This window comes from Mesoplodon bidens (genome assembly GCF_964165515.1).
Source record: "Mesoplodon bidens genome assembly, chromosome: 3".
Classification (NCBI taxonomy): Eukaryota; Metazoa; Chordata; class Mammalia; order Artiodactyla; family Ziphiidae; genus Mesoplodon; species Mesoplodon bidens.
In genome coordinates, this window is record NC_138178.1 from 16305478 (window position 1) to 16319670 (window position 14193).

The window sequence follows — 14193 nt, forward strand, 5'->3', positions numbered from 1 at the left end:
GTGACGTGACGTCAACGGCCGTCCGCAGCTGGCGTCTTATTACTCTTGCTGCGGCCGCCCGGGGACGCTAAAGCTCGGCGTTTTCTGGCGGCACGGATGTCCGTTTGTAAAGCAGCTGGGCTGGAGCCTGCAGGATTTGCAGGCTTCCGTCTTGAAGGAAGTCTGGGAGGCTCAGAATTTCCAGCGTTTTCACCTTGGAGCCAGCCTCGCCAGGGCCAAACCACCGAGTAGCCTGACTGCCAACAGCCTCAGCAGGTATACCGAGTGGTGGGGGACTTCCCTCGTCAGCTGTCAGCGTATTCACAGATTCCCTGGCCAAAGCGTCCTTGCTTCTCTCTTCATTCCCCGCCCCCCCCCCCCGCGTGACTGCCTCAGCTGCGGCTGAGCTTCTCTTGTCTTGATGGAGAATTTAAGGACCGTAAACCCTATGCCTCCCACCCCCACAGTTTTGTATAATGTGTCGTTAAAGGGCTTGAAATGGGTATCAAGCTAGTCCTTGAAGGGAAACCAGAAAACGTTTGTCTTCGTTGGTGGAAAGTGACTGATAAACTTGGGTAATTTTATGGTGATGGAGTATCCACCTCCTGGCATTGTTAGGAGAGTTAAATGGAGCAAATGTGTAAAATCCTTACTTTTTTTTTTTTTTTTTTTTTGCGGTACGCAGGCCTCTCACTGTTGTGGCCTCTCCCGTTGCGGAGCACAGGCTCCGGACGCACAGGCTCAGCGGCCATGGCTCACGGGCCCAGCCGCTCCGTGGCATGTGGGATCTTCCCGGACCGGGGCACGAACCCGTGTCCCCTGCATCGGCAGGCGGACTCTCAACCACTGCGCCACCAGGGAAACCCCTTAAGTATTTTTTTATAAGTGTTCACTGCATGTAACTTTTTTTTTTTTAAGTTTCTGTGAACTTTCATGGATCCATTTATTAGGCCGTTTTCTAGCACCTGGTGAGTGCCCCATCCTTTTCTGTTGGTTTCTTGAAGTAGCCCACATCTCTGCCTTCCTGTCTGCTACCTTAGGTAAAGTTTCCCTGTTCCTGTCTAAAGTGCGTTGGCCCATTCCTGCCTTAAAACCCATTTCTTCTTGTTTACTCAAGGGTATCATCACAGCAATTCCCTCTCTCCCAGTCATACTTTTTGCTTTCTACTGAATCATTTCCATCAGCAAATTAGTTTCCTAGGGCGCCGTAACAGCGTGCCACAAAAAGCGTGGCCTAAAACAATTTATTGTGAGAGAAATTTATTCTCTAACAATTCTGGAGTCTAGGAGTCTGAAATCAAGGTGTTGGCAGGGCTGTGCTCCCCCTGAAGGTTTTTCCCAGCTTCTGGTGGGTGCTGGCAATCCTTAACATTCCTTGGCCTGCAGCTGCACCCCTCCAATCTCTGCCCTTGTCATTTCGTGGCCTTCTTCCCTGTACGTCTGTGTACAAGTGTCATCACATGGCTTTCTTATAATGACGCCAGCCATTGGATTTAGGGCCTACCCTATTCCAATGTGACCTCATTTTAACTTGATCACATCTGCAAAGACTGTATTTTCAAATACGGTCATATTTCAAGGTACCAGGGTTTAGGACTTGAACATATCTATTTGGGGGACACAGTTCAACCCACAACAATGGGACTAGTCTATGTGTGGAGCACTGCAGACAACAGAGAGCCAATGCTATTCTATCTTAATTTTGCCAGTCTATCAGACAATTCCCATGGGAGGAGGCATTGTTCTAGTCTTAATCAGCTTCGGAAAGAGAGAAGTAGGAGAATGAAAGCTTAGTAAGTCCTACCTAGTCTATACTTCCTTATTCTAGCATGACATTGGTGCTGCCCCGGCATTACTCTGCTGATACCCTGGGATCAGCAAATAATAGGCTATTACTGTCTATGGAAATAATGGTATATATAAAGGGCTAATGCTCAAGAATGGGGGGGAAAGGTAAAAATAAAATTTTAAAGTTTTCTAAATACGTTCTTTCACTGCTGCCACTGTCTTCTTCCCTCCCTTCAGCTCCTGTCCTGAATGCCCACACATAAATCACACCTCTAGGGGTTTCTCACAGGTTTGGTTTTTTTTCTTTGTTGTTAGGAATGTTTCCCTCTCCATTTTGTAATTTCTCCAGAGTTGATTTTGGGATTCACCATCTTCATGGCAATTGATAGTCTGGCTATCATTTTTTTTCTTTTTTTAAATTTTTATTTTATATTGAAGTATAGTTGATTTACAATGTTGTGTTAGTTTCAGGTGTACACCAGAGTGATTCAGTTTTATGTATATATATCTATTCTTTTTCAAATTCTTTTCCCATTTAGGTTATTACAGAATATTGAGTAAAGTTCCCTTTGCTATACAGTAGGTTCTTGTTGGCTATCTCTTTTACTTATTCATTTATTTTGGCTGCACTGGGGCTTAGTTGCCACTTGCGGGATCTTTAGTTGTGGCATGCGGACTTCTTAGTTGTGGCATGCAAACTCTTTGTTGCGGCATGCATGTGGGATCTATTTCCCCCACCAGGGATTGAACCCAGGCCCCCTGCATTAGGAGCGCGGAGTCTTACCCACTGGACCATCAGGTTATCTATTTTAAATATAGTAGTGTGTATATGTCGATCCCAAAATTTATCTACACCCACCCACCACCCACCTTTCCCCTTTGGTAACCATAAGTTTGTTTTCTAAGTCTAGGAGTCTGTTTCTGTCTTGTAAATAAGTTCATTTGTATCTTTTTAAAAATAATAGATTCCCCATATAAGCAATATCATATGATATTTGTCTTTCTCTGTCTGACTTGCTTCACTTAGTATGATAATCTCCAGGTCCATCCACGTTGCTGCACATGGCATTATTTCATTCTTTTTAATCTGCCATCATTTTAAATCTGAAATCTTAATGTTTTATTTACAGGGAGGAATAAAATTTTTTCATCTATAATTCAGAAGCTAAGTAAATAACAAAATGAAGCCAGTAAAGCATCCATTGGCATCTAGTAGTGAATTGGCAAATGTTCCAGAATTAACATCAAAAAAGGAGTATTTAATTCACCATTGTCACCTAAACCAAGGGAAAAACATAGTGCAAAATTAGTACATGATAAACTTGAACCAGTGGTCTTAAGGTCTCCACCAACAGGGGAATCCATCATAAGGTATGCTTTGCCCATTCCATCAAGTAAGACAAAGGAGTTAATAGCAGAAGATGAATTGATCAGGAAAATTACCAAACATCTGAAGATGGTAAGATACTTGGTGCCTGGGTTGGGGGTCCCCATGACCATTGTCAGGTTTAGTGATTTCCTTCGAGGACTCACTGGACTCAGTATATAGTCATATTGATGGCCAAGATATATTATAGTGAAAGGGTTAAAAGCAAAATCAGCAAAAGGAAAAGGCACATGGGGTGAAGTCTCAAGGAAACCAGGTGCAAGTTTCCAAGATTTCTTTCCCTTTAGAGTCACACAGGACATGCTTAATTCCTTCAACAACAGATTGTTACAGCACATGTGAAATGTCTACCAGAGGAGCTCACTAGAGACTCAGTGCCCAGGGTTTTATTGGAGGTTGGTCACCTAGGTACTCTCTGCATAGCATGTACCAAAATTCCAGACTCCCTGAAGGAAAGCAGGTGTTCAGCATAAATCATATAGTTGGTACAATGAGTTTAGGGACAGTGAGCCACTGTCATCAGTCAATGAATAGTGGGAACCCTCCTGAAATCCAACTTCTGAGACACAAGCAGATCTTTCTAAGGATAGGCTTTTCTGAGTCTCATGCCTGCTCTGTTAGCTCTTCTCTGCACTTAGAAACTCTAGCTCTTAGTGTTGGGGAAAAAAAATCTTCCTATTTTCTGAGTTTCTTCCTTGCACAGTGATCCAGAATTGAGTTGTAAATGTACCAAATACCAAGTGAGAACAATGAGGAATAGCACAGATATACAAAAAATATATAGTTCATCTAACTTCCAAAATACAAGTTTGCTCAAAGTTCAGGGAGTTAGCTCAGAGAATTTCCTTTAAAAATGTATTGCTTTCTGGTCTCCATCTCTCTATTTTCCCCACTCTCTTCAAAGAGGAAAGCCACGTCAATTAGATTTTGAGGAAAACTTTGGTGGTAAGTAGAGTTGATGCTTCAGCTGTTCATAGACTCCCTTCAACACAGAAATGGAAGAGTCATAGGGCCTTCATTGCTAGGGAGGGATCAAGACCTATTGCTCATACTCCTTTTTCAGGATGATATGAGGTGGGGCATGAGATGGAAAACTTAAGTTTATGGTACTGGTAGAAATAAGTCTTACTGCTAAAATGGTTCTGACATGGTTAATTAAATATCTTTTTAGATTTAATGTAATATTTTTACCCTATATAAGTACATAATTTGCTTTGATTTTCTCATAGGTTGTTTCTACTTTGGAAGAAACCTATGGATTTAGCATTCCAAGTGGAGAAGAACCAGTTGTGAAGCCTGAACATGAAGGATTAACCTTTCCTGTAAGTATATGTAATGCTAATGTAGAGAAATTAATGCTGAAAAGGGCTAAGATTTTCTTTTAGAGTCTGTATATGTTCTCAGAATGAATCCCCCATCCATGAAAATGATCCTCCTAGGAAACCTGAAAATAGTTTACTGATTTTTCCATTCTCTGCCAACACTTATCTTAAAGTTTAATTAAGGCATGTCTATATCTTTTTTTTATTACTAAAGTATTTATTGGATTTCAATTTTAAATGTTTCCATTCATTTGTATATATTCTTAAACATTTTATTTATTTATTTATTATTATTATTTTCTATTCCTGTTAGTCATCCATTTTATACACATCAGTGTATACATGTCAATCCCAGTCTCCCAAATCATCACACCACCACATATCTATATCTTGAGCCTGCTTTTGATGCTAATGCATCCCTTGTTTAATATGTAAGCCTGTGGTTGGCTGTTGGTTTGCAATGTATATTCTTTATTATGTTAAGAAAGTATTCTTCTATTTATGGTTTGCTAAATAAAAAACCCCCAACATTGAAGAGATTACTGAGTTTTAATAAATCTCTGTGTTGTATATATTAAAATGATATAACTATTAAGGTGATTATGTGGTTCACCTTCAGTCTATTGATGAAATGAATTATTTTTACATATTTCTTAATAGTCGACTATACTTTAATACATTGTACTCATTGGTCATTATTCTTCTATTTTATAATTAGTTTTGTTAGTTAGGGATTGAGTTTGACTTCATGTAATAAAATACCTATGTTGGGTCTTTCAAACCATGAACATAATATGTTTCTCCATTTATTTGATTGATTTCATTGTCCTGTTTGATTTCTTTCTTCAGCATTCTGTAATTTTCATCATAAAGATCCTGTATATTGTTCTTCAGATTTATACATTAATATTTCATGTTTTTTGGAATGATTTTAATGGCATTATATTTTTAATTTCAGTTTCCACCTGTTTGTTATTAGTATATAGAAATATGATTGATTTTTGTGTGTTGATCTTACATCTTGCAACCTTGCTCAATGTACTTCTTTTTTTTTGAAGGTATTTTTTTATTTTTATTTATTTTTTTATTTATTTATTTTTTTTATTAGTTTCTGCTTTATAACAAAGTGAATCAGTCATACATATACATCTGTTCCCACATCCCTTCCCTCCTGTGTCTCCCTCCCTCCCACCCTCCCCATCCCACCCCTCCAGGCAGTCACAAAGCACCGAGCCGATCTCCCTGTGCTATGCAGCTGCTTCCCACTATCTATCTACCTTACGTTTGGTACTGTATATATGTCCATGCCACTCTCTCGCTTTGTCACAGCTTACCCTTCCCCCTCCCCATATCCTCAAGTCCATTCTCAAGTAGGTCTGTGTCTTTATTCCTGTTTTACCCCTAGGTTCTTCATGACATTTTTTTTCTTAAATTCCATATATATGTGTTAGCATACGGTATTTGTCTTTCTCTTTCTGACTTACTTCACTCTGTATGACAGACTCTAGGTCTATCCACCTCATTACAAATAGCTCAGTTTCGTTTCTTTTTATGGCTGAGTAATATTCCATTGTATATATGTGCCACATCTTCTTTATCCATTCATCTGATGATGGACACTTAGGTTGTTTCCATCTCCGGGCTATTGTGAATAGAGCTGCTATGAACATTTTGGTACATGTCTCTTTTTGAATTATGGTTTTCTCAGGGTATATGCCTAGTAGAGGGATTGCTGGGTCATATGGTAGTTCTATTTTTAGTTTTTTAAGGAACCTCCATACCGTTCTCCATAGTGGCTGTACCAATTCACATTCCCACCAGCAGTGCAAGAGTGTTCCCTTTTCTCCACACCCTCTCCAGCATTTATTGTTTCTAGATTTCTTGATGATGGCCATTCTGACTGGTGTGAGATGATATCTCATTGTAGTTTTGATTTGCATTTCTCTAATGATTAATGATGTTGAGCATTCTTTCATGTGTTTGTTGGCAGTCTGTATATCTTCTTTGGAGAAATGCCTATTTAAGTCTTCTGCCCATTTTTGGATTGGGTTGTTTGTTTTTTTGCTATTGAGCTGCATGAGCTGTTTATAAATTTTGGAGATGAATCCTTTGTCGGGTGCTTCATTTGCAAATATTTTCTCCCATTCTGAGGGTTGTCTTTTGGTCTTCTTTATGGTTTCCTTTGCTGTGCAAAAGCTTTGAAGTTTCATTAGGTCCCATTTGTTTATCTTTGTTTTTATTTCCATTTCTCTAGGAGGTGGGTCCAAAAGGATCTTGCTGTGATGTATGTCATAGAGTATTCTGCCTATGTTTTCCTCTAAGAGTTTGATAGTTTCTGGCCTTACATTTAAGTCTTTAATCCATTTTGAGCTTATTTTTGTGTGTGGTGTCAGGGAATGATCTAATCTCATACTTTTACATGTCCCTGTCCAGTTTTCCCAGCACCACTTATTGAAGAGGCTGTCCTTTCTCCACTGTACATTCCTGCCTCCTTTATCAAAGATAAGTTGACCATATGTGCGTGGGTTTACCTCTGCGCTTTCTATCCTGTTCCATTGATCTATCCTTCTGTTTTTGTGCCAGTACTATACTGTCTTGATTACTGTAGCTTTGTAGTATAGTCTGAAGTCAGGGAGCCTGATTCCTCCAGCTCCGTTTTTCGTTCTCAAGATTGCTTTGGCTATTCGGGGTCTTTTGTTTTTCCAAACAAATTTTGAAATTTTTTGTTCTAGTTCTGTGAAAAAATGCCAGTGGTAGTTTGATAGGGATTGCATTGAATCTGTAGATTGCTTTGGGTAGTAGAGCCATTTTCACAATATTGATTCTTCCAATCCAGGAGCATGGTATATCTCTCCATCTATTTGTATCATCTTTAATTTCTTTCATCAGTGTCTTGTAACTTTCTGCATACAGGTCTTTTGTCTCCTTAAGTAGGTTTATTCCTAGATATTTTATTCTTTTTGTTGCAATGGTAAATGGGAGTGTTTTCTTGATTTCACTTTCAGATTTTTCATCATTAGTGTACAGGAATGCCAGAGATTTCTGTGCATTAATTTTGTATCCTGCTACTTTACTGAATTCATTGATTAGCTCTAGTAGTTTTCTGGTAGCATCTTTACGATTCTCTATGTATAGTATCATGTCATCTGCAAACAGTGACAGCTTTACTTCTTCTTTTCCAATTTGGATTCCTTTTATTTCCTTTTCTTCTCTGATTGCTGTGGCTAAAACTTCCAAAACTAGGTTGAATAAGAGTGGTGAGAGTGGGCAGCCTTGTCTTGTTCCTGATCTTAGTGGAAATGGTTTCAGTTTTTCACCATTGAGGACAATGTTGGCTGTGGGTTTGTCATATATGGCCTTTATTATGTTGAGGAAAGTTCCCTCTATGCCTACTTTCTGCAGGGTTTTTATCATAAATGGGTGTTGAATTTTGTCGAAAGCTTTCTCTGCATCTATTGAGATGATGATATGGTTTTTCTTCTTCAATTTGTTAATATGGTGTATCACATTGTTTGATTTGCGTATATTGAAGAATCCTTGCATTCCTGGAATAAACCCCACTTGATCTTGGTGTATGATCCTTTTAATGTGCTGTTGGATTCTGTTAGCTAGTATTTTGTTGAGGATTTTTGCATCTATGTTCATCAGTGATATTGGCCTGTAGTTTTCTTTCTTTGTGACATCCTTTCCTGGTTTTGGTATCAAGGTGATGGTGGCCTCATAGAATGAGTTTGGGAGTGTTCCTCCCTCTGCTATATTTTGGAAGAGTTTGAGAAGGATAGGTGTTAGCTCTTCTCTAAATGTTTGATAGAATTCACCTGTGAAGCCATCTGGTCCTGGGCTTTTGTTTGTTGGAAGATTTTTAATCACAGTTTCAATTTCAGTGCTTGTGATTGGTCTATTCATATTTTCTATTTCTTCCTGATTCAGTCTCGGAAAGTTGTGATTTTCTAAGAATTTGTCCATTTCTTCCAGGTTGTCCATTTTATTGGCATAGAGTTTCTTGTAGTAATCTCTCATGATCTTTTGTATTTCTGCAGTGTGAGTTGTTACTTCTCCTTTTTCATTTCTAATTCTATTGATTTGAGTCTTCTCCCTTTTTTTCTTGATGAGTCTGGCTAATGTTTTATCAATTTTGTTTGTCTTCTCAAAGAACCAGCTTTTAGTTTTATTGATCTTTGCTATCATTTCCTTCATTTCTTTTTCATTTATTTCTGATCTGATGTTTATGATTTCTTTCCTTCTGCTAACTTTGGGATGTTTTTGTTCTTCTTTCTCTAATTGCTTTAGGTGCAGGGTCAGGTTGTTTACTCGAGATGTTTCCTGTTTCTTAAGGTGGGATTGTATTGCTATAAACTTCCCCCTTAGAACTGCTTTTGCTGCGTCCCATAGGTTTTGGGTCATCGTGTCTCCATTGTCATTTGTTTCTAGGTATTTTTTTATTTCCTCTTTGATTTTAGTGATCACTTCGTTATTGATTAGTGTATTGTTTAGCCTCCATGTGTTTGTATTTTTTACAGATCTTTTCCTGTAATTGATGTCTAGTCACATAGCATTGTGGTCGGAAAAGATACTTGGTACAATTTCAATTTTCTTAAATTTACCAAGGCTTGATTTGTGACCCAAGATTATGATCTATCCTGGAGAATGTTCCATGAGCACTTGAGAAAAATGTGTATTCTGTTGTTTTTGGATGGAATGTCCTATAAATATCAACTAAGTCCATCTTGTTTAATGTATCATTTAAAGCTTGTGTTTCCTTATTTATTTTCATTTTGGATGATCTGTCCATTGGTGAAAGTGGGGTGTTAAAGTCCCCTACTATGATTGTGTTTCTGTCGATTTCCCCTTTTATGGCTGTTAGTATTTGCTTTATGTATTGAGGTGCTCCTATGTTGGGTGCATAAATATTTACAATTGTTATATCTTCTTGGATCGATCCCTTTATCATTATGTAGTGTCCTTCTTTGTCTCTTCTAATAGTCTTTATTTTAAAGTCTATTTTGTCTGATATAAGAATTGCTACTCCAGCTTTCTTTTGATTTCCATTTGCATGGAATATCTTTTTCCATCCCCTTACTTTCAATCTGTATGTGTCTCTAGGTCTGAAGTGGGTCTCTTGTAGACAGCATATATATGGGTCTTGTTTTTGTATCCATTCAGCCAATCTGTGTCTTTTGGTGGGAGCATTTAGTCCATTTACATTTAAGGTAATTATTGATATGTATGTTCCTATTCCCATTTCCTTAATTGCTTTGGGTTCGTTATTGTAGGTATATTCCTTCTGTTGTGTTTCTTGCCTGGAGAAGTTCCTTTAGCATTTGTTGTAAAGCTGGTTTGGTGGTGCTGAACTCTCTCAGCTTTTGCTCGTCTGTAAAGGTTTTAATTTCTCCATCAAATCTGAATGAGATCCTTGCTGGATAGAGTAATCTTGGTTGCAGGTTTTTCTCCTTCATCACTTTAATTATGTCCTGCCACTCCCTTCTGGCTTGTAGAGTTTCTGCTGAGAGATCAGCTGTTAACCTGATGGGGATTCCCTTGTGTGTTATTTGTTGTTTTTCCCTTGCTGCTTTTAATATGATTTCTTTGTGTTTAATTTTTGACAGTTTGATTAATATGTGTCTTGGCGTATTTCTCCTTGGATTTATTCTGTATGGGACTCTCTGTGCCTCCTGGACTTGATTAACTATTTCCTTTCCCATTTTAGGGAAGTTTTCAACTATAATCTCTTCAAATATTTTCTCAGTCCCTTTCTTTTTCTCTTCTTCTTCTGGAACCCCTATAATTCGAATGTTGGTGCGTTTAATGTTGTCCCAGAGGTCTCTGAGACTGTCCTCTGTTCTTTTCATTCTTTTTTCTTTATTTTGCTCTGCATCAGTTATTTCCACTGTTTTATCTTCCACCTCACTTATCCGTTCTTCTGCCTCAGTTATTCTGCTATTGATCCCATCTAGAGTATTTTTCATTTCATTTATTGTGTTTTTAATCGATGCTTGATTCATCTTTAGTTATTCTAGGTCCTTGTTAAATGTTTCTTGCATTTTGTCTATTCTATTTCCAAGATTTTGGATCATCTTTACTATCATTATTCTGAATTCTTTTTCAGGTAGACTGCCTATTACCTCTTCATTTGTTAGGTCTGGTAGGTTTTTATCTTGCTCTTTCACCTGCTGTGTGTTTTTCTGTCTTCTCATTTTGCTTATGTTACTGTGTTTGGGGTCTCCTTTTTGCAGGCCGCAGATTCGTAGTTCCCGTTGTTTTTGGTGTCTGTCCCCAGTGGCTAAGGTTGTTTCAGTAGGTTGTGTAGGCTTCCTGGTGGAGGGGACTAGTGCCTGTGTTCTGGTGGTTGAGGCTCGATCTTGTCTTTCTGGTGGACAGGTCCACGTCTGGTGGTGTGTTTTGGGGTGCCTGTGGCCTTATTATGTTTTTAGGCAGCCTCTCTGCTAATCGGTGGGGTTGTGTTCTTGTCTTGCTAGTTGCTTGGCATAGGGTGTCCAGCACTGTAGTTTGCTGGTCTTTGACTGAAGCTGGGTGCTGGTGTTGAGATGGAGATCTCTGGGAGATTTTCGCTGCTTGATATTACGTGGAGCTGGGAGGTCTCTTGTGGACCCGTGTCCTGAAGTTGGCTCTCCCACTTCAGAGGCACAACACTGACTCCTGGCTGCAGCACCAAGAGCCTTTCATCTACCCGGCTCAGAATAAAAGGGAGAAAAAGTAGAAAGAAAGAATTAGTAGAAGAAAGAAAGAGAGAGAGAAAGAAAGGAAGAAGAAAGGAAGGAAGGAAGAAAGAAAGAAAGGAGGGAGGGAGGAAGGAAAGAAAAAGAGTGAATGGAAGAAGGGAGGGAGGCAGGAAAGAAAGAAAAAAAGAAAGGAGGGGCGGAGGGAGGGAGGAAGGGAAGATAGGAAAAAAGGAAAGAGAGCAGATAAAGTAAAATAGAATAAAGTATGAAATATAGTAGCATTATTAAAATTAAAATGTAATTATTGAAAAAAAACGGACAGATAGAACCCTGGGACATATGGTGGAAGCAAAGCTATACAGAGAAAAATCTCACACAGAAGCGTACACATACACATTCACAAAAAGAGAATAGGGGGAAAAAATCGAAAATCTTGCTCTCAAAGTCCACCTCCTCAATTTGGGATAATTCGTTGGAAAAAGAGGAAAGGGGGAAAAAGTCTGAAATCTTGCTCTCAAAGTCCACCTCCTTAATTTGGGATAATTCGTTGTAAAAAGAGGAAGAGGGGAAAAAATCTTAAATCTTGTCCTCAAAGTCCACCTCCTCAATTTGGGATGATTTGCTGTCCATTCATGCACTCCACAGACGCAGGGCACATCAAGCAGACCGTGGAGCTTTAATCCACTGCGTCTGAGGCTGCACAGAGAGATTCCCCTGTCTCTGCTCTCACAGCTCCCGGTTCTCAGCCTTGGACCTGGCCCCGCCTCTGCGCGTAGGTCGCCGGAGGGCGTGCGTTCTTCGCTCAGACAGGACGGGTTTAAAGGAGCCGCTGATTCGGGGGCTCTGGCTCACTCAGGCCGAGGGGAGGGAGGGGCACGCAGTGCGGGGCGGGCCTGCGGCGGCAGAGGCCAGTGTGACGTTGCACCAGCCCGAGGTCCTCCGTGCGCTTTCCCGGGGAAGCCGTCCCTGGGTCCCGGGACCCCGGCAGTGGCAGGCTGCACAGGCTCCCCGGAAGGGGGTGTGGACAGTGTCCTGCGCTCGCACACAGGCCTCTTGGCGTCGGCAGCAGCAGCCCCAGTGTCCCACGGCCATCTCCGGGGTCCGCGCCTTTAGCCGCGGCTCGCGCCCGTCTCTGGAGCTTCTTTAAGCAGCGCTCTTAATGCCCTCTCCTCGCGCACCAGGAAACAAAAGGGAAGAAGAAGTCTCTTGCCTCTTCGGCAGCTCCAGACTTTTTCCCCCCCGGACTCCCTCCGGGCTAGCCGTGGTGCACTAACCCCTTCAGGCTCTCTTCCTGCCGCCAGCCCCAGTCCTCTCCCTGCACTCGACTGAAACCAGATACCCGAGCCTCAGCTCCCAGCCCCGCCCGCCCCGGCGGCCGAGCAGACAAGCCTCTCGGGCTGGTGTGTGCCTGAGGGCACCGATCCTCTGTGCGGGGAATCTCCCCGCTTTGCCCGCCACACCCCTGTTGCTGTGCTCTCCTCGGTGGTACTCCGAAGCTTTCCCCCTCCGCCACCCGCAGTCTCCGCCCGCGAAGGGGCTTGTAGTGTGTGGAAACCTTTCCTCCTTCACGGCTTCCTCCCACTGGTGCAGGTCCCGTCCCTATTCTTTTGTCTCTGTTTATTCTTTTTTCTTTTGCCTTACCCAGGTATGTGGGGAATTTCTTGCCTTTTGGGGGGTCTGAGGTCTTCTGTCAGCGTTCAGTAGGTGTTCTGTAGGAGTTGTTCCACGTGTAGATGAATTTCTGATGTATCTGTGGGGAGGAAGGTGATCTCCGCGTCTTACTCTTCCGCCATCTTCCTCTCAGCCGACTCAGTCTATCTTAACTAAAATTTTTGTAAAGGGAAGTGATAGCTTTGTCTCAGCGAAATAACCGTATATGGCATTATGAATTCTTAACATAATATTATACCAAAAATTCATCAGGGTATAAGCAGGATAAAAGATGATTTGTGTTATAAATAAGTAATATTTTAGCGAAGTTTTTTGGGTGTTTGATGTATATTTTTTTAAATGTAAGTTTATTCTTCTTTTCCAACATGTATAGCTTTTATAACCAACCCATGTCTTCTTGCATTGGCCAGAACTTCCAAAATCAAATTAAATGGTTGTGATGTAGAGTGCAGGAGTATCACTCTTCTTTTGTGCTTTGAACTGAGAGTGCCTCTACACTTTCACCTGTGATGATAGGTTATCTGAGATAAATATTTTTTATTATGGTCAGGATGTTTTCTTTTGTTCAAAGTTTATTAAGAATTTTTAACCAGCAGTTGAACTCATTTTAATCAGTTGACAAAAATTTTTTCACTGCGGTAAAGTATACATAACATTTGACATTTTAATCATCTTTAAATAAAGTATACAATTCAGTGGCATTAACTGCATTCACAGTGTTGTGCAACCATCACTACGTCTATTTCCACAACTTTTCATCACCCCCCCAAAAAAACTTGTTAAACGACAACTCACATTCCTGCCTCCTTCCAGCCCCTGGTAACCTCTAACTTACTTTCTGTCTCTATGGACTTGCCTATTATGTTTCATGTAAGTGAAATCATATAATATTTGTCCTTTTGTGCCTGGCCTGTTTCACTTAGCATAATATTTTCAAGGTTCACCCACATTGTAGCATGTGTCAGAATTTCATTTCTTTATATGGCTGAATAATGTTTCGTTGTATGTACATACCACATTTTGTTTATCCATTCATCTGCTGATGGACACTTAGGTTGTTTCCACTTTTGACTATTGTGAATAATGTTACAATGAACATGGTGTATGGTATCTGTTTAAATCTCTGTTTTCAATTGTTTGGGTAGGAGTGTATTTGCTGGATCATAAGATAATTCTAGGTTTAGCTTTTTGAGCAACTGTACAACTGTTTTCCACAGTGGCTGACCCATTTTATGTTCCCAGTAGCATTGTACAATGGTACACATCCTTGCCAACGCTTGTTTTCCTTTTTGTTTAAATTATGGTTATTCTAGTAGGTATGAAATATATCTCTTTGTAATTTTGATTCACATTTATTTAATTACTA

The 14193-nt window shown here is 40.2% G+C and overlaps 1 protein-coding gene across 1 annotated transcript in view; it reads left to right on the forward strand.

Annotated features, from left to right (window-relative positions):
- Positions 1 to 2948: 2948 nt before the first annotated feature.
- CCDC7 (coiled-coil domain containing 7) overlaps positions 2949 to 14193 on the forward strand; it is a gene marked incomplete at its 5' end in the record, with an annotated part of 156497 nt that continues 145252 nt past the window's right edge. The window contains 3 exon segments of the mRNA XM_081228226.1: positions 2949 to 3009; positions 3012 to 3226; positions 4384 to 4486. Of these exon segments, the coding sequence (XP_081084352.1) occupies positions 2949 to 3009; positions 3012 to 3226; positions 4384 to 4486 (379 nt within the window).